Source organism: Taudactylus pleione, unplaced genomic scaffold (assembly GCF_031769625.1).
Source record: "Taudactylus pleione unplaced genomic scaffold, aTauple2 ptg000073l, whole genome shotgun sequence".
NCBI classification, from domain to species: Eukaryota; Metazoa; Chordata; class Amphibia; order Anura; family Myobatrachidae; genus Taudactylus; species Taudactylus pleione.
Genome location: NW_028284475.1, coordinates 8,465,397 through 8,479,755, shown reverse-complemented (window position 1 = coordinate 8,479,755; position 14,359 = coordinate 8,465,397). Strand labels below are relative to the sequence as shown.

The 14,359-nt window shown below is 48.4% G+C and overlaps 1 protein-coding gene across 2 annotated transcripts in view; it reads left to right on the top strand.

The window, feature by feature from the left end:
- Positions 1-12,850, top strand: part of PRPF3 (pre-mRNA processing factor 3) — a 43,622-nt gene extending 30,772 nt beyond the window's left edge. For both annotated transcript variants that reach the window (XM_088467668.1, XM_088467669.1), the window contains exons 13-16: positions 786-904; positions 2,041-2,124; positions 3,261-3,322; positions 11,178-12,850. In XM_088467668.1, the coding sequence (XP_088323794.1) occupies positions 786-904; positions 2,041-2,124; positions 3,261-3,322; positions 11,178-11,324 (412 nt within the window). In that variant the 3' untranslated portion in view covers positions 11,325-12,850. The remainder of the gene's footprint in view (positions 1-785; positions 905-2,040; positions 2,125-3,260; positions 3,323-11,177) is intronic.
- The last annotated feature ends 1,509 nt before the right edge of the window (positions 12,851-14,359 follow it).

The following is a 14,359-nucleotide window of genomic DNA, read 5'->3' as shown; positions in this document are numbered from 1 at the left end:
TCCATGTAGCGGTATATAGGTAGGCATCCGTGTAGCGGTATATAGGTAGGCACCCGTGTAGCTGTATATAGGTAGGCACCCGTGTAGCTGTATATAGGTAGGCACCCGTGTAGCTGTATATAGGTAGGCACCCGTGTAGCTGTATATAGGTAGGCACCCGTGTAGCTGTATATAGGTAGGCACCCGTGTAGCTGTATATAGGTAGGCACCCGTGTAGCTGTATATAGGTAGGCATCCATGTAGCTGTATATAGGTAGGCACCCATGTAGCTGTATATAGGTAGGCACCCGTGTAGCTGTATATAGGTAGGCACCCGTGTAGCTGTATTTATATAGGTAGGCACCCGTGTAGCTGTATATAGGTAGGCATCCATGTAGCTGTATGTAGGCAGGCACCCGTGGGGCTGTATGTAGGCAGGCACCCGTGGGGCTGTATGTAGGCAGGCACCCGTGGGGCTGTATGTAGGCAGGCACCCGTGGGGCTGTATGTAGGCAGGCACCCGTGGGGCTGTATGTAGGCAGGCACCCGTGGGGCTGTATGTAGGCAGGCACCCGTGGGGCTGTATGTAGGCAGGCACCCCTGTATATGTGTGTGATACATAGAGATGGCATATATTGTTTTTGTGTTTATTCTCAGAATAGTACATTAGGGAATGCTCCCCTTAGTTGTATAGAGCAGGGTTCCAGCACTTCCCATACAGCATTTCGGCAGGTTATAAAATTAGAGAGAGACTTTTTTGTTTGTATTTTTAGCACTGAAGATGTTGTGCGTTTTGTATTTTATAGTATTCGAAATTTAAGTAATCCATCCAAAAAGTTCAAGATTGAAGCAAACATCAACCAGCTGTACCTGACGGGGGTAGTCGTACTACACAAAGATGTTAATGTGGTTGTAGTGGAAGGAGGTAGGTACAAGAGCTTGCAGTTGCGTTATTATGGGTGTAATGCTGTACATGTGGGGGCACCGTGCCCAGGTCATGAGTCACTTACATAAACATGGAGGGAGAAGCTGCACGTGGAGATGGGAGGGGATCTGGCCTGCAGGCACCTAATGTAATGCCATGAGTCAGTCTCTATTCCCCCGTATTGCTGCTGATCCTTGCTGCATCCCTGGCCGCAGCCCCGGTGTCACGCTGCAGCCTGACAGTCGCATCCCTGGCCACAGCCCCGGTGTCACACTGCAGCCTGACAGTCGCATCCCTGGCCGCTGCCCTGGTGTCACACTGCAGCCTGACAGTCGCATCCCTGGCCGCAGCCCCGGTGTCACACTGCAGCCTGACAGTCGCATCCCTGGCCGCAGCCCCGGTGTCACACTGCAGCCTGACAGTCGCATCCCTGGCCGCAGCCCCGGTGTCACACTGCAGCCGTACAGTCGCATCCCTGGCCACAGCCCCGGTGTCACACTGCAGCCGTACAGTCGCATCCCTGGCCGCTGCCCCTGTTTCACACTGCAGCCGGACAGTCGCATCCCTGGCCGCTGCCCCGGTGTCACACTGCAGCCGGACAGTCGCATCCCTGGCCGCAGCCACGGTGTCACACTGCATGCTGACAGTCGCATCCCTGGCCGCAGCCCCGGTGTCACACTGCAGCCTGACAGTCGCATCCCTGGCCGCAGCCCCGGTGTCACACTGCAGCCTGACAGTCGCATCCCTGGCCGTAGCCCCGGTGTCACACTGCAGCCTGACAGTCGCATCCCTGGCCGCAGCCCCGGTGTCACACTGCAGCCTGACAGTCGCATCCCTGGCCGCAGCCCCGGTGTCACACTGCAGCCTGACAGTCGCATCCCTGGCCGCAGCCCCGATGTCACACTGCAGCCTGACAGTCGCATCCCTGGCCGCAGCCTCGGTGTCACACTGCAGCCTGACAGTCGCATCCCTGGCCGCAGCCCCGGTGTCACACTGCAGCCTGACAGTCGCATCCCTCGCCGCAGCCCCGGTGTCACACTGCAGCCTGACAGTCGCATCCCTGGCCGCAGCCCCTGTGTCACACTGCAGCCTGACAGTCGCACTCGTTGCCTCACAGTTTGTTTTTGGTGTTTAAGGGCCAAAATCACAGAAGAAATTTAAACGGCTGATGCTTAGTCGAATCAAATGGGACGAGCAGACGACAAATTCCAAGGCACATGGTGAGTATGGATGTGTTATAGATTGTAAGAGAATGGCCAAATCTACTCTGTAGCAGTGCTGTGAAATCTATGCGCCATATAAATAATTTCCAATAAATGATAAACTCACCCTGTACAGTTTTATACATTTGACGTCCTCTATGGACATCTGGATAATTTCAGATTTCCGGATTATGCACTAATATATTAGATGTATGTATGTAACAGACTATTATGTCTGTCAGAGAGGGTGTAGTATATTTTGCCAACATTCAGAAAGTTGACATGATTTAGAATGTCGACAAAACATCCCTGGTGGTCTAGTGGTGACTTACATGGTAAGGTGGTGCTGATGATGATCTTCTGGCGGTGAGTATGCTGAGCACTAGTGCCTAACTCTAACCTATCCTCCTACTGCCTAACCCAAAGCCACCCCCTAGTGGCGAGAGCCGGCAAGCCTCCCCCTATGGCGAGAACCGGCAGCCTCCCCCCTCAAGCCGTAGCCTAACCCTCCGCTGTCAGTCCGTGCAGATAGTCTGTGTATCACATGCCGCCATTGTGCATGTTAGAGATGAGCGCTACAGCCCGTTAAGTGGCGTGCTCTTATATAAGGGTTGTAAGGTCGACTTAAGCTTCCCATATAAATGTCATGGCCACTGTGTGTCCCGGTATGCGTTTATGATACCGGGAGTCGCTATGTCGACCGCTGGCATCTCCACTACAGAATCCTGGCGAGGGTTAATTAACCTATGCCGGGAGACCGGCGCCCGACATCCCGACCGAAGGGATGCTGAGCGTGGACAGCCGCGGGGGGGAGGGTTAGGTTTAGGGTTCTGGGAGGGGATTTGGGGTTAGACACCCCCCCCCCCAGAGGTTAGGGTTAGGCTAGGGGGAGGGAGGGAGGGTTAGGATTAGGCACCCCCCCCGGGGGACTTAGGTTTAGATGGCGGGGAAAGGGGGAGTTAGGTTTAGGCACTTAGAGGGGGGGATTAGGGTTAGGCACAGGGGGCGAGGTTAGGGTTACGGGGTAGATTAGGTTACATAATACTTACCTTTCGGGCGATCGGGATTTCCTTCCACGTCGGGCTGGCGCTGCAGGCGGTGTAACATATGTATTCCGTGTGTCCCTTTTTAGAATGAAATATTTCTCCTTACAGATGATGATGAGTCAGATGAGGAGACGGTAAAGAAGTCTAACAAGTGCTCATTAGTGTGGGAGGTGAGTCCATGCTATCAGTGTACATATTTTGAATTATTTTATTGTAGAATATAATTGCCTGTAGATAATTAACCAACTACATTATGGGGTTGATTCAATCGGGGGCGTGCAGCCCCTCCTCTTGTCCCCATCTCACCCCAGACTTGGAGATTTTTGTACACAACATTATGGGAAATGGAAACCCGCGAGTCCTGGGCTACTGTAAGTGCCGCATAAGCCGCGATTACTCCCGCCAAGAGCCGACTTGCAGCTAATTGATTTGACACTTGCGTATCCCCTCTGTATGAAGATAGATAACCAGTTCTCTTTAATAGCAGGCAACAGAAACATCTTCCACACCTATCACTACCCTTCTGCCTACAGACCGGTAAATATAGATGTGTAAGCAGAGAGGAAACTATCGATTTCAAGCAAGGAGACAATTATCTTGTGACATTGCTGGAATTATGCAGACACTGGGGTATATGGGGTAGATGTACTAATCCTTTGGAGAGAGATAAAGTACCAACCAATCTGCTCCAAATTGGAGCTGATTGATTGGTACTTTGTCTCTCCACTTGATCTTTCTTTAAGGCTTAGTACATCTCTCCCTATGTACTAGGCTTTGGAGAGAGATAAAGTGGACGGAGATAAAGTACCAACCAATCAGCTCTTAACTGTCACTTTACAGGCTTTGATTTATCTCCGCCCACACTCCCCCCTCCCTCTCTCCCCCCTCCCTCTTTCTCTCCACTCCCTCCCTCTTTCTCTCCACTCCCTCCCTCTCTCTCTCCCCTCCCTCCCTCTCTCTCTCCCCTCCCTCCCTCTCTCTCTCCCCTCCCTCCCTCTCTGTCTCCCCTCCCTCCCTCTCTGTCTCCCCTCCCTCCCTCTCTGTCTCCCCTCCCTCCCTCTCTCTCTCCCCTCCCTCCCTCTCTCTCTCCCCTCCCTCCCTCTCTCTCTCCCCTCCCTCCCTCTCTCTCTCCCCTCCCTCCCTCTCTCTCTCCCCTCCCTCTCTCTCTCTCCCCTCCCTCTCTCTCTCTCCCCTCCCTCTCTCTCTCTCCCCTCCCTCTCTCTCTCTCCCCTCCCTCTCTCTCTCTCCCCTCCCTCTCTCTCTCTCCCCTCCCTCTCTCTCTCTCCCCTCCCTCTCTCTCTCTCCCCTCCCTCTCTCTCTCTCCCCTCCCTCTCTCTCTCTCCCCTCCCTCTCTCTCTCTCCCCTCCCTCTCTCTCCCTCCTTCCCTCTCTCTCCCTCTCTCCCTCTCTCCCTCCCTCCCTCCCTCTCCCTCCCTCCCTCTCCCTCCCTCTCTCCTTCCCTCTCTCCCCCCTCCCCCTCCCTCTCCCCCCCTCCCCCCCTCCAAGGCTTAGTACCCAGCCAGAATCTATGCAGCAGTGCTGCCTAGAGTGTCCTTAGGAAGCCGGTCACATCGCTGCCCTTACAGCTCCCTGAAGCATCCTCTGGCCCTCGGCATTGTCGTATAGAAAGTTACTAATATTTCACTTTTATTATGAATACATAGAGAAAATTGAGGCTTGTCACTTATTGCTGAAATGGTGAATTATGGACCAGTGATATCAATGAAATAAACAAATAGACATAACCTAGACAAACGGACATTACATTTATATTTTAAACTTACTTGCGTGTTCCTGCCTGACCATGTTGTTTTTAAGTAATCAAATCATCAAGTAACATTCGTATTAAATCTCAACAGTACCCCGCTGTAAATCCACTTATTAGTAGTGAGTGGTGGTAAAGAGAAGCGGACAGAATATCAAAATTGTATATACATGAGACAAAAGGACGCGTCCCACCTCATCCTCCAGAGCGGCAGTTACAACACTAGTTTGGAATGGTTACCTTTCTGCTTACACACTGTCCAATCATTGACCCTATCGGGCTGATAAAGTGTATTGCTGCGATGGATCAGTAATTGGACTCTGGGAAGCGCTGAAATCGTCCAGTATGTCCGATAGACCCGCTAATTGGCCAGCCGCATCTGACAGTGTATGTTCCTCCACGGTTCTATATGCACTGTGAAATATCTTGCAGAATATGGCCACGATATCTGCAGGGTTTTAAGCTGTCCGATACAATGTCTGTGGGCCTGGCACTGTTTGTCTAGCTTAAGATAAATGAATAGGTGGGCAGTAGTTAGCAATGTGCAGGCAATCCTACATACTGTATAATTGGTTATTTATGCCACCTTTATAACATCATGGTATATGCAAATTTCCGCAAGAAGATGTATATGTTGCAAAGTGACGTTTAGTGAAAGAACATTAATTAGCATAAAATACTAACGGTGGCCTGACAATGTCTTGAGAAAGAGATGTAAGGCGCAATCTGTGTTCACTGCATGTTCTCATACAGTCAGGTCCATAAATATTGGGACATTGACGAATTTTCATATTTTGGCCTCTATTCACCAGCACAATGGCTTTGAAATGAAACAAACAAGATGTGCTTTAACTGCAGACTTTCAGATTTAATTTGAGGGTAATTACATCTAAATCAGGTGAACGGTGTAGAAATTACAATGGTTTCTATATGTGCCTCCCACTTTTTAAGGGGCCAAAAGTAATGGGACAAACTAAACAATCCTAAATCTAACTTTCACTTTTTAATACTTTGTTGCAAATCCTTTGCAGGCAATTACAGCCTGAAGTCTGGAACGCATAGACATCACCAGACGCTGGGTTTCATCCCTGGTGATGCTCTGCCAGGCCTCTACTGCAAATGTCTTCAGTTCCTGCTTGTTCTTGGGGCATTTTCCCTTCAGTTTTGTCTTTATCAAGTGAAATGCATGCTCAATCGGATTCAGGTCAGGGGATTGACTTGGCCATTGCATAACATTCCACTTTTTAGCCTTAAAAAACTCTTCGGTTGCTTTTGCAGTATGCTTCGGGTCATTGTCCATCTGCACTGTGAAGCGCCGTCCAATGAGTTCTGAAGTATTTGACTGAATATGAGCATATAATATTGCCCGAAACACTTCAGAATTCATTCTGCTGCTTTTGTCAGCAGTCACATCATCAATAAATAAAAGGGAACCAGTTCCATTGGCAGCCATACATGCCCACGCCATGACACTACCACCATCATGCTTCACTGATGAGGTGGTATGTTTTGGATCATGAGCAGTTCCTTTACTTCTCTTCTCTTCCCATAACTGTAATGGCTTTTTTAGATGTTGTTTGGCAAACTCTAATCTGGTCTTCCTGTTTTTGTGGCTCACCAATGGTTTGCATCTTGTGGTGAACCCCCTATATTCACTCTTGTGAAGTCTTCTCTTGATTGTTGACTTTGACACATATACACCTACCTCCTGGAGAGTGTTCTTGATTTGGCCAACTGTTGTGAAGGGGTTTTTCTTCACCAGGGAAATAATTCTTCTGTCATCCACCACAGTTGTTTTCCGTGGTCTTCCGGGTCTTTTGGTGTTGCTGAGCTCTCTGGTGCATTCTTTCTTTTTAAGAATGTTCCAAACAGTTGATTTGGCCACACCTAATGTTTTTGCTATCTCTCTGATGGGTTTGTTTTGATTTTTCAGCCTAATGATGGCTTGCTTCACTGATGGTGACAGCTCTTTGTATCTCATATTGAGAGTCGACAGCAACTGATTCCAAATGCAAATGTCACACCTAGAATCAACTCCAGACCTTTTACCTGCTTAATTGATAATGAAATAACAAGGAAATAGCCCACACGTGTCCATGAAATAGCTTTTGTGTTGATAGTCGCATTACCCTTAAAAAGTGGGAGGCACATATTGAAACTGTTGTAATTCCTACACTGTTCACCCGATTTGGATGTAATTACCCTCAAATTAAATCTGAAAGTCTGCAGTTAAAGCACATCTTGTTTGTTTCATTTCAAAATCATTGTGGTGGTGAATAGAGGCCAAAATCTGAAATTCTGTCAATGTCCCAATATTTATGGACCTGACTGTATATGTGTCCTACACTGCAAACCAGCATTGCTTGTCATCTTATCCAGGTGTCTTTTCTGCTGAGAACGCTTTATAATATATCTGCATTCAGATGCAATATAAGCCACCGTTAGTTTATGGTAATTAGATGAGTATGTTCTTTTACCAAGGGGAAATGCAATTAGCTGCGGGCTTTGCCGCGTTGCTCAAGCTCCTGGGTACAGTGCTCCGAGCTATTCAGTTAGCGGCCGACTAGTAGCCACAAGTCAGCACTTATCGCCGGTTTCTGCCTCAGGGCTAGTTGCAGGCTTATCGCAGGCCGCTATTTGATTATGTCTGGGCACTTTATCCAGGAGCTTTAGATGTGCAGTAAAGCCTGCAGTTAGTTGAGTTTTCCTCTAAATGTCAATTTGTTTATATAAGATGTAATTATTTATTTTTTTAATATTCTTGTTTTCTTCTTCAGGGTCCATAGGGCTCCACAGGGGAGACAATGAAGTATAGGTGGTGTTTAAGAGAACTGGACACCAACTGTTAAAACTTTTCTGTCCCCGGATGCCCTAGTTACCCCCCTCCAATATACCTTACCCACAGCTTGGGCAATTCAGTTTATTGTTGGTGTCCGACAGGAGCTGGATTCACTGTTTAGCCAAGTTTTATTTTATGGTCTCTCTGGACATTCAGGACACTACCTACATGTACCTATAGCGCCCTCTCATCAGCCATATCTCCGGTTTGCTGTCCTACAGCAACATTTCCAATTTCAAGCACTGCCTTTTGGGCTTTCTACAGCTCTGCGGGTCAGACTACTCCCATACTTGGACCTCTTGCTCTTAGCACACTCTCCAGAGGTCCTTCACCACCATCTTCAGATAACCATGGCCTTTCTACAAAATCACGGATGGTTGATCAACTGGAAAAACTCCTTCTCAAAGAATGGTACATCTGGGAGCCCTTCTGGATTCTTAAGTTCAGAAAATCTTCCTGACAGCAGACCTAATCTCCGCACTGCAGCAACGTGTGCGCAGGTTACTCCACAGTCGCCGAGTGTCAATTCACTCAGCAATGCAGACCTTGGGGTACATGGTATCCACCTTCGACATGGTGGAGTTCACTCATTTCCACCCCAGGCCCCCTACAACACCTAATCCTCTTTAGAATGGCCTGCCCCATCTGATCAGATCCCAGACGATAGTCCTCTCTCCGGAAGTTCGTCTATCTCTCTCCTGATGGTTACAGATGTCCTACCTAAAGAAGGGTTGCCCCTTTTGGATCCGCTGGTGGGGCGCTGTGACCGGCCAGCACTCCTTCTAAGGTGGTTGGACTCACACCGCGGGGGTCCTACCAATCAACGTCCTGGAGCTCCGAGCCATCTACAGAGCTCTCACTCTGGCTCAGGACATTCTTCAGGGCAGGTCAGTACAAGTACAGTCCGACAACGCCACAACGGTGGCCTACCTCAATCACCAGGGAGGCACTCGCAGTCGGGCGGCAATGGCAGAAGTGGCACGCGTTTTCACATGGCCGAACGTACTCTCCCGGCCATCTCCCCGGTGTTTGTTCCGGGGATTCTCACTTGGGAAGCGGATTTCCTCAGACATCACGACGAGCACGCCGGGGGGTGGTCGCTACACCCAGAAGTCTTTCAGCTCCTGGTGGACAAATGGAGTTTACCGGACGTGGATCTCATGTCCTCACGACACAACCACAAGCTTCCAGTGTACGGGTCCAGGTCAAGGGACACCGAAGCAGACTTCGTGGACGCCTTGTCAGTGAAGTGGATCTTCCATTTGGCATACCTCTTCCTCCAGTCTCTCTCCTTCCTCGGGTCATTTGGAAATTCAAGCAAAAAGGAGGCACGGTTCTGTTGCTAGCTCCGGCTTGGCCCAGACGCCATTGGTATTCTGATCTTCAAAGTCTTTCTATAGAAACTGTTGTCTCAGGGTCCCTGTCTACATTCGGACCTGGGCAGTCTCTTTGACGGCGTGGCTCTTGAGACATCCCTCCTAAGGTCCAAAGGGCTTTCTCGCTCCGTGGTCCAGACCATGCTCAGATCAGAGCGCGTAAGCCGGTTTCCGCCCGGATTTATCACCGGGTGTGGCATACATACTTCCAGTGGTGTGCTACCAGAAATTATGACCCTCAGGTTTTTTGGTTTCGGATCGTTGCCTATCTTGGACTCCACATGGCCTCTCTGAAAGTGCACGTCTCTGCTCTGTCCATCTGGTTCCAGCACAGAATTGCTCCACTGCCGGATGTTCACACATTCCTTCGGGGTGTCCTCCGTATACAACCTCCCTTTGTCCCTCCTGTGGCTCCGTGGGATTTGTCAGTGGTTGTCCATGCACTTCAGGGACCTCCGTTTGAACCCCTGGACTCGGTAGACGGCAAATGGCTCACCGCAAAGACTTTTTTTTTTTTTCTTCTGGATATCTCGTCTGCGTGTAGGGTGTCAGATTTGGGGGTGCTCTCCATTTCTAATCTTTCATCAGGACAGGGCTTTTCTTCTAACTCACCCAAGGTGGTCTCTCGTTTCCACATTAATGAGGAAATTGTAGTTCTGGTCTTCCAATCACCAGACCTCTCGGTAGATGAGGCCGCCTTAGATGTGGTCTGTGCTCTGAGGGTCTATGTGGACCGTACTAATTCCATCAGGAAAACTGATTCCCTCTTTGTCCTATATGGATTCCACAAGAAGGGCTGACCAGCTAACAAACAGACTCTGGGCAGATTGCTTCGCACGACTATTTCACAGGCTTACACGCAGGCTGGCCTTCCTGTGCCGGATACCCGTATCTGCCCATTCTGCTTGCTCTGTGGGTTCCTCGTGGGCATGGTGCTTCTGCCAAACAACTATGCAAGGCGGCCACGTGGTCTTCTGTCCACACCTTTCTTAGGTTCTATGCCTTTGATATATTTGCCTTTCAGGATGCTTCCTTTGGTCGCCGGATTGTCTTCTCTGCTCAGGAGCGTCACCGCCCTTGAACTACTGCTTTGGGACATCCCCTGTGTCTCCCCTGTGGAGCCCTATGGATCCTGAAGAAGAAAAGGAGTGTTATGGTAAACTTACCTTTGTTAACTCTTTCTTCGAAGTCCGTAAGGTCCACAGGGTGCCCGCCCTGACGCACCTGGCTTCTAGGGGTTTCTTCTCTTGGTCATCTGTCTCCTTCTCTGTGTGAGAGTGATTCTTCAGTGTACCAGTTTTCCTTCTCTCCTATCCTGCTCCTGCTTTGGGCTTGTTGATGAAACTGAATTGCCTCAGGCTGTGGGCGGGGTATAGGGCTGAAGGACCGGAGCATCTTGGGACAGAAAAGCTTTAACTGTTGGTGTCCAGTCCTCCTAACCACCACTTATACCCCACTCTACTCCTGTGGACCCTATAGACTTCGAAGAAAGAGCATTAACAAAGGTAAGTCTACCATAACACTCCTTTTTTTTTTTCATTACGCAGTTTTATAAACTACAGACCTCACTTTTTGTATGTATTCATAATTAAGTACTAACAACCTTTAGTATATTTGCAAGAAGCTTTTTTCACTTTCTCTGTGACCTGTAAGACTGCACTGGCGGTTTTTAAACGAGTCTTCACATATTTTTAATGCATATTCTGACTATAGAAGCCGTTGCCATGCCTGCTGGGATTTATATACAGAACACGCTTCTTTGTGTTTGCTTTTAGCTCATGTAAATGCATCAGGGAGTCAATAATGATCTTGTAGAGTGTCACAGTAACCTTGTTTCATGTGCATCTATAAAAAGTCAAGCGAAAGGCAGGTTGGACAGCGCCATTAGCCTGTAAATGCCTAAATTAATGAAGGAAGGGGACATATTAAGAAAGTAATATAAAATATAAGCCTTTCTGGGGAATGTCCTTAGGAATAAGTGTACTTTTATCACCTCTCCCAATGTCTAATGCTCCGTAATAAACAATACTGCTTAATGATTTTCAGGGTACAGCCAAAGAACGCAGTTTTGGAGATATTAAATTTAAACAGTGCCCCACAGAGAACATGGCTCGGGAACATTTTAAGAAGCACGGTGCTGAGCACTACTGGGACTTGGCGCTGAGTCAGTCTGTTTTGGAGACTGCAGACTGAGCCCCACCTCCCTGGCTATACGTCAGGTGTTGAATTACTTACGCTGCACTTCCTACAACTAAGAAATAACGTCCGAGTTTGGATACCGCCCCAGATGTTACATGACCTGTTTAGCCCTACCACCGGACTCCGGCACCGGAAAATAAAGCAAAATACTGGTCCCTCTGAATACTGCTGCAGACTGGATATTAACCCCTAATTGTTTGAGTTGTCTGAACCACGCTACGTTTGAGGCTCTACTGGTAGCAACAGGTGTTAATGAGTTTGTAAATGTTTAACCTAAGTAGCAATCTACCTGGAGAGAGAGAAGTGATTATCGTCTGAATTGGAGATCATCGGTTGTTTTCAGAAAGCAAATATCTTGTAAAGTTATTTTCTTCTTTCTAGTAGAGTGAGATGAGGGAATTGCAAACTGCGCCACGCTCAGAGGCTGGGCAGAGCAGTTCCGAACTGTACTATGTACTAAGGAACCTCTCTCAGCAGCTTGGGTGGCTAGGGGAGAGCCTTACAAGGTTTGTGTTTTCAGAGAACAATTTATAGTCCATTGTAAATTTTAGAAATAAGGCTTAATTTTTTTTTTTTTTTTATAATGTCCAATTTAGCTTTTCACCCTCTTACGGGGGTAAAGGTAAGCCTTATTTGTAATGCAGAGAGTTCCCTTTATTCTTTCATGCAAAAAAACAAATTAAACACAAAACAAAAAAAGACAAAACTTGTGTGAATAACCTATTTACTTCAGCACCTCTAATGTTGGGTGAATTTTCAGTGTGATTCCATTATGTACTTGTGTTACTGCTTAAGGTTGATCTTCACATGCATACCTAGGGGTCAGTTGAATTTGGGGGCGATGCCCTCGATGTGCCCCGTAGGACTGCGCACAAAATTAAAAATCCCAGGGCTACCGTAAGTGCCGACATCGTCCCCCAATTGAATAGGTTTCTTAGAATATGACTTCTGTATTGTTGATGGAGAATCTGAGAGTGTGTTTTTATTTCCTTAACGCTTCTCTACCACGTCTGTAAACTATTTTGGAAACCTGCCCACCCTTCCCTCCTCCTGCCCACCCTTCCCTCCTGCAGAGTTCTGCTATGTACAGCACCTTATTCTATGGCAAATGCACAACGCCATTATTAGGTCGCCAGCTTTATAAATGGGGTTTCTCTGGAGCTGTTTAAGGATCAGATCTCTGCATGTATGGCTGCATGTAACATCTAGGGCAGGGGTATTCAACGTGCGGCCCTCCATCTGCTGGGGAACTACACATGCCAGCATGCCCTGTCACTAATTTAGCATGCTTTAATAGCAAAACTGTGGCAGGGCATCACAGCAGCTGGAATGGCGCTTGTTGAATACTCTAGGCAGTGGGGAGGCATTGGTGACCTCTATTACGTAGGTGGTAATGTGGCTTTAATGTCATGACCCTGTTTTCTATGTTTTAAATCCGAGGAATTTGGCGTTTATTGGAGAATTGTTTGTTTAGAGCTACTGAAAGAGGCTTTATAGTGCTGAGTGTAGGAGAGGCTGTTTAAACCCACGTCCTGTAACTAATAATAAACTGTTATTTTTATAACCAACATGATTATGTGGTAAATTAGGGCAACGGATAAAAATTAGTTAATTATATCGGAGTGCTTCCATAGTCTACGTCAGCGTTACTCAAACTCCGTCCTCATGGAACCCTAACAGTGCCGTGTGTTTAAGGTATCATCAGTAATAATTAGTACCACCTGTAGATCGAGTGCAGTATATTTTGTCGACATTCATCATGTTATCATGGTCGTAATGTCGACATTGATGAAATGTCGACATAACATCCCTGTGGTTTTAGTGGTCACCTACCTGGTTCGGTGGTAGCGTACTGATGCCTGGCTCATTGTACACCGCTTCGGGCGGGGAGAGCAATAACCCTTCTAGTGCTTCAAACTAACCCTCCCTGTAGTGCCTAACCCTGACTTCCCTTCCCATAGTCTAACACAAACCCTCCCATCCCGTGGCCTAGCCTTCCTCCTAGTGCCTCACCCTAACCCTTCGTGCCTCATCCTAACCTCTGCTCCCATAGCCTAAACCCTCCCATTTTGAAGCCCAACCATTCCCCTCGTGCCTAACTCCTAACTTCCCCTTTCTTCTTCAGGGTCCATAGGGGGTCCACAGGGATCACCATGGGGAAATGTGGTTGGAGTGATCCAGGCACCAAACAGTTAAGCTTTTAGCTCCCAGGATGCCTCGGGTCCTCCTCTATACTCCACCCCCGGCCATAGGCATTCAGTCTTTTGTTTGGTGCAGCAGGATCAGTTGCACCTTCTAACCGGGGAGAGTGCTTAACAGAGCAAGTAGCGCTAGGCATCCTCATGGATGCAGATGCTGCTGCTGCTCCATCTACGTCCGCCTGGCGCCGCAACACCAGTAACCGGGCTGGTGATTTTGACGGGCACCAGAAGAGCTCAGCTGCCGGAATAACGGTGATGCAGGTAAGGCACTCGTGGGAAACCACATGTGGCAGTCCGTACCTCCGGCGGTGGAGACCCGCCAGAGGTCGCTGTAGTGGGGTGTCCACATCCCCACTAAGACCACCTGGGCATATCTGGCGTTGGGGAAGATAGTAGCGGTTGCTACGGGATACCAGCGGTTAATGCAGCATAGGGGAGGTAGGCTCTTCCCGGAAGCCCCTCCTCCAGTCCAGGCGGCGATCCATCCAAGGTTTTCCCGCATCTGGGTTGCTCCTCCTACCCTCCTCTGTATATGAGACGCCCAGAGACCACTTGTCAGTGCTCTGCTGAAGCTGCTGGTCTCAGGAGGTTTGGGTCTAGTCTCCCTGTATATCTCTCCCCAGAGGCCAGGTTATTCAGTGCTCAAATCCTACCAAGCCTTGTGCTTTAGTTTATTCAGAGCTCATTGCAAGTATATTGTATATGCATTGTGTGTGACTTTTATGCTAGCTCTGCTATGTTGTTACTGCCTTTATTTTCTGTACTGTCAGGTATAACTATTACTGCTATTTCTCCTCCCTTTGCTACAGGTATGTGGTTTTTCTTTTT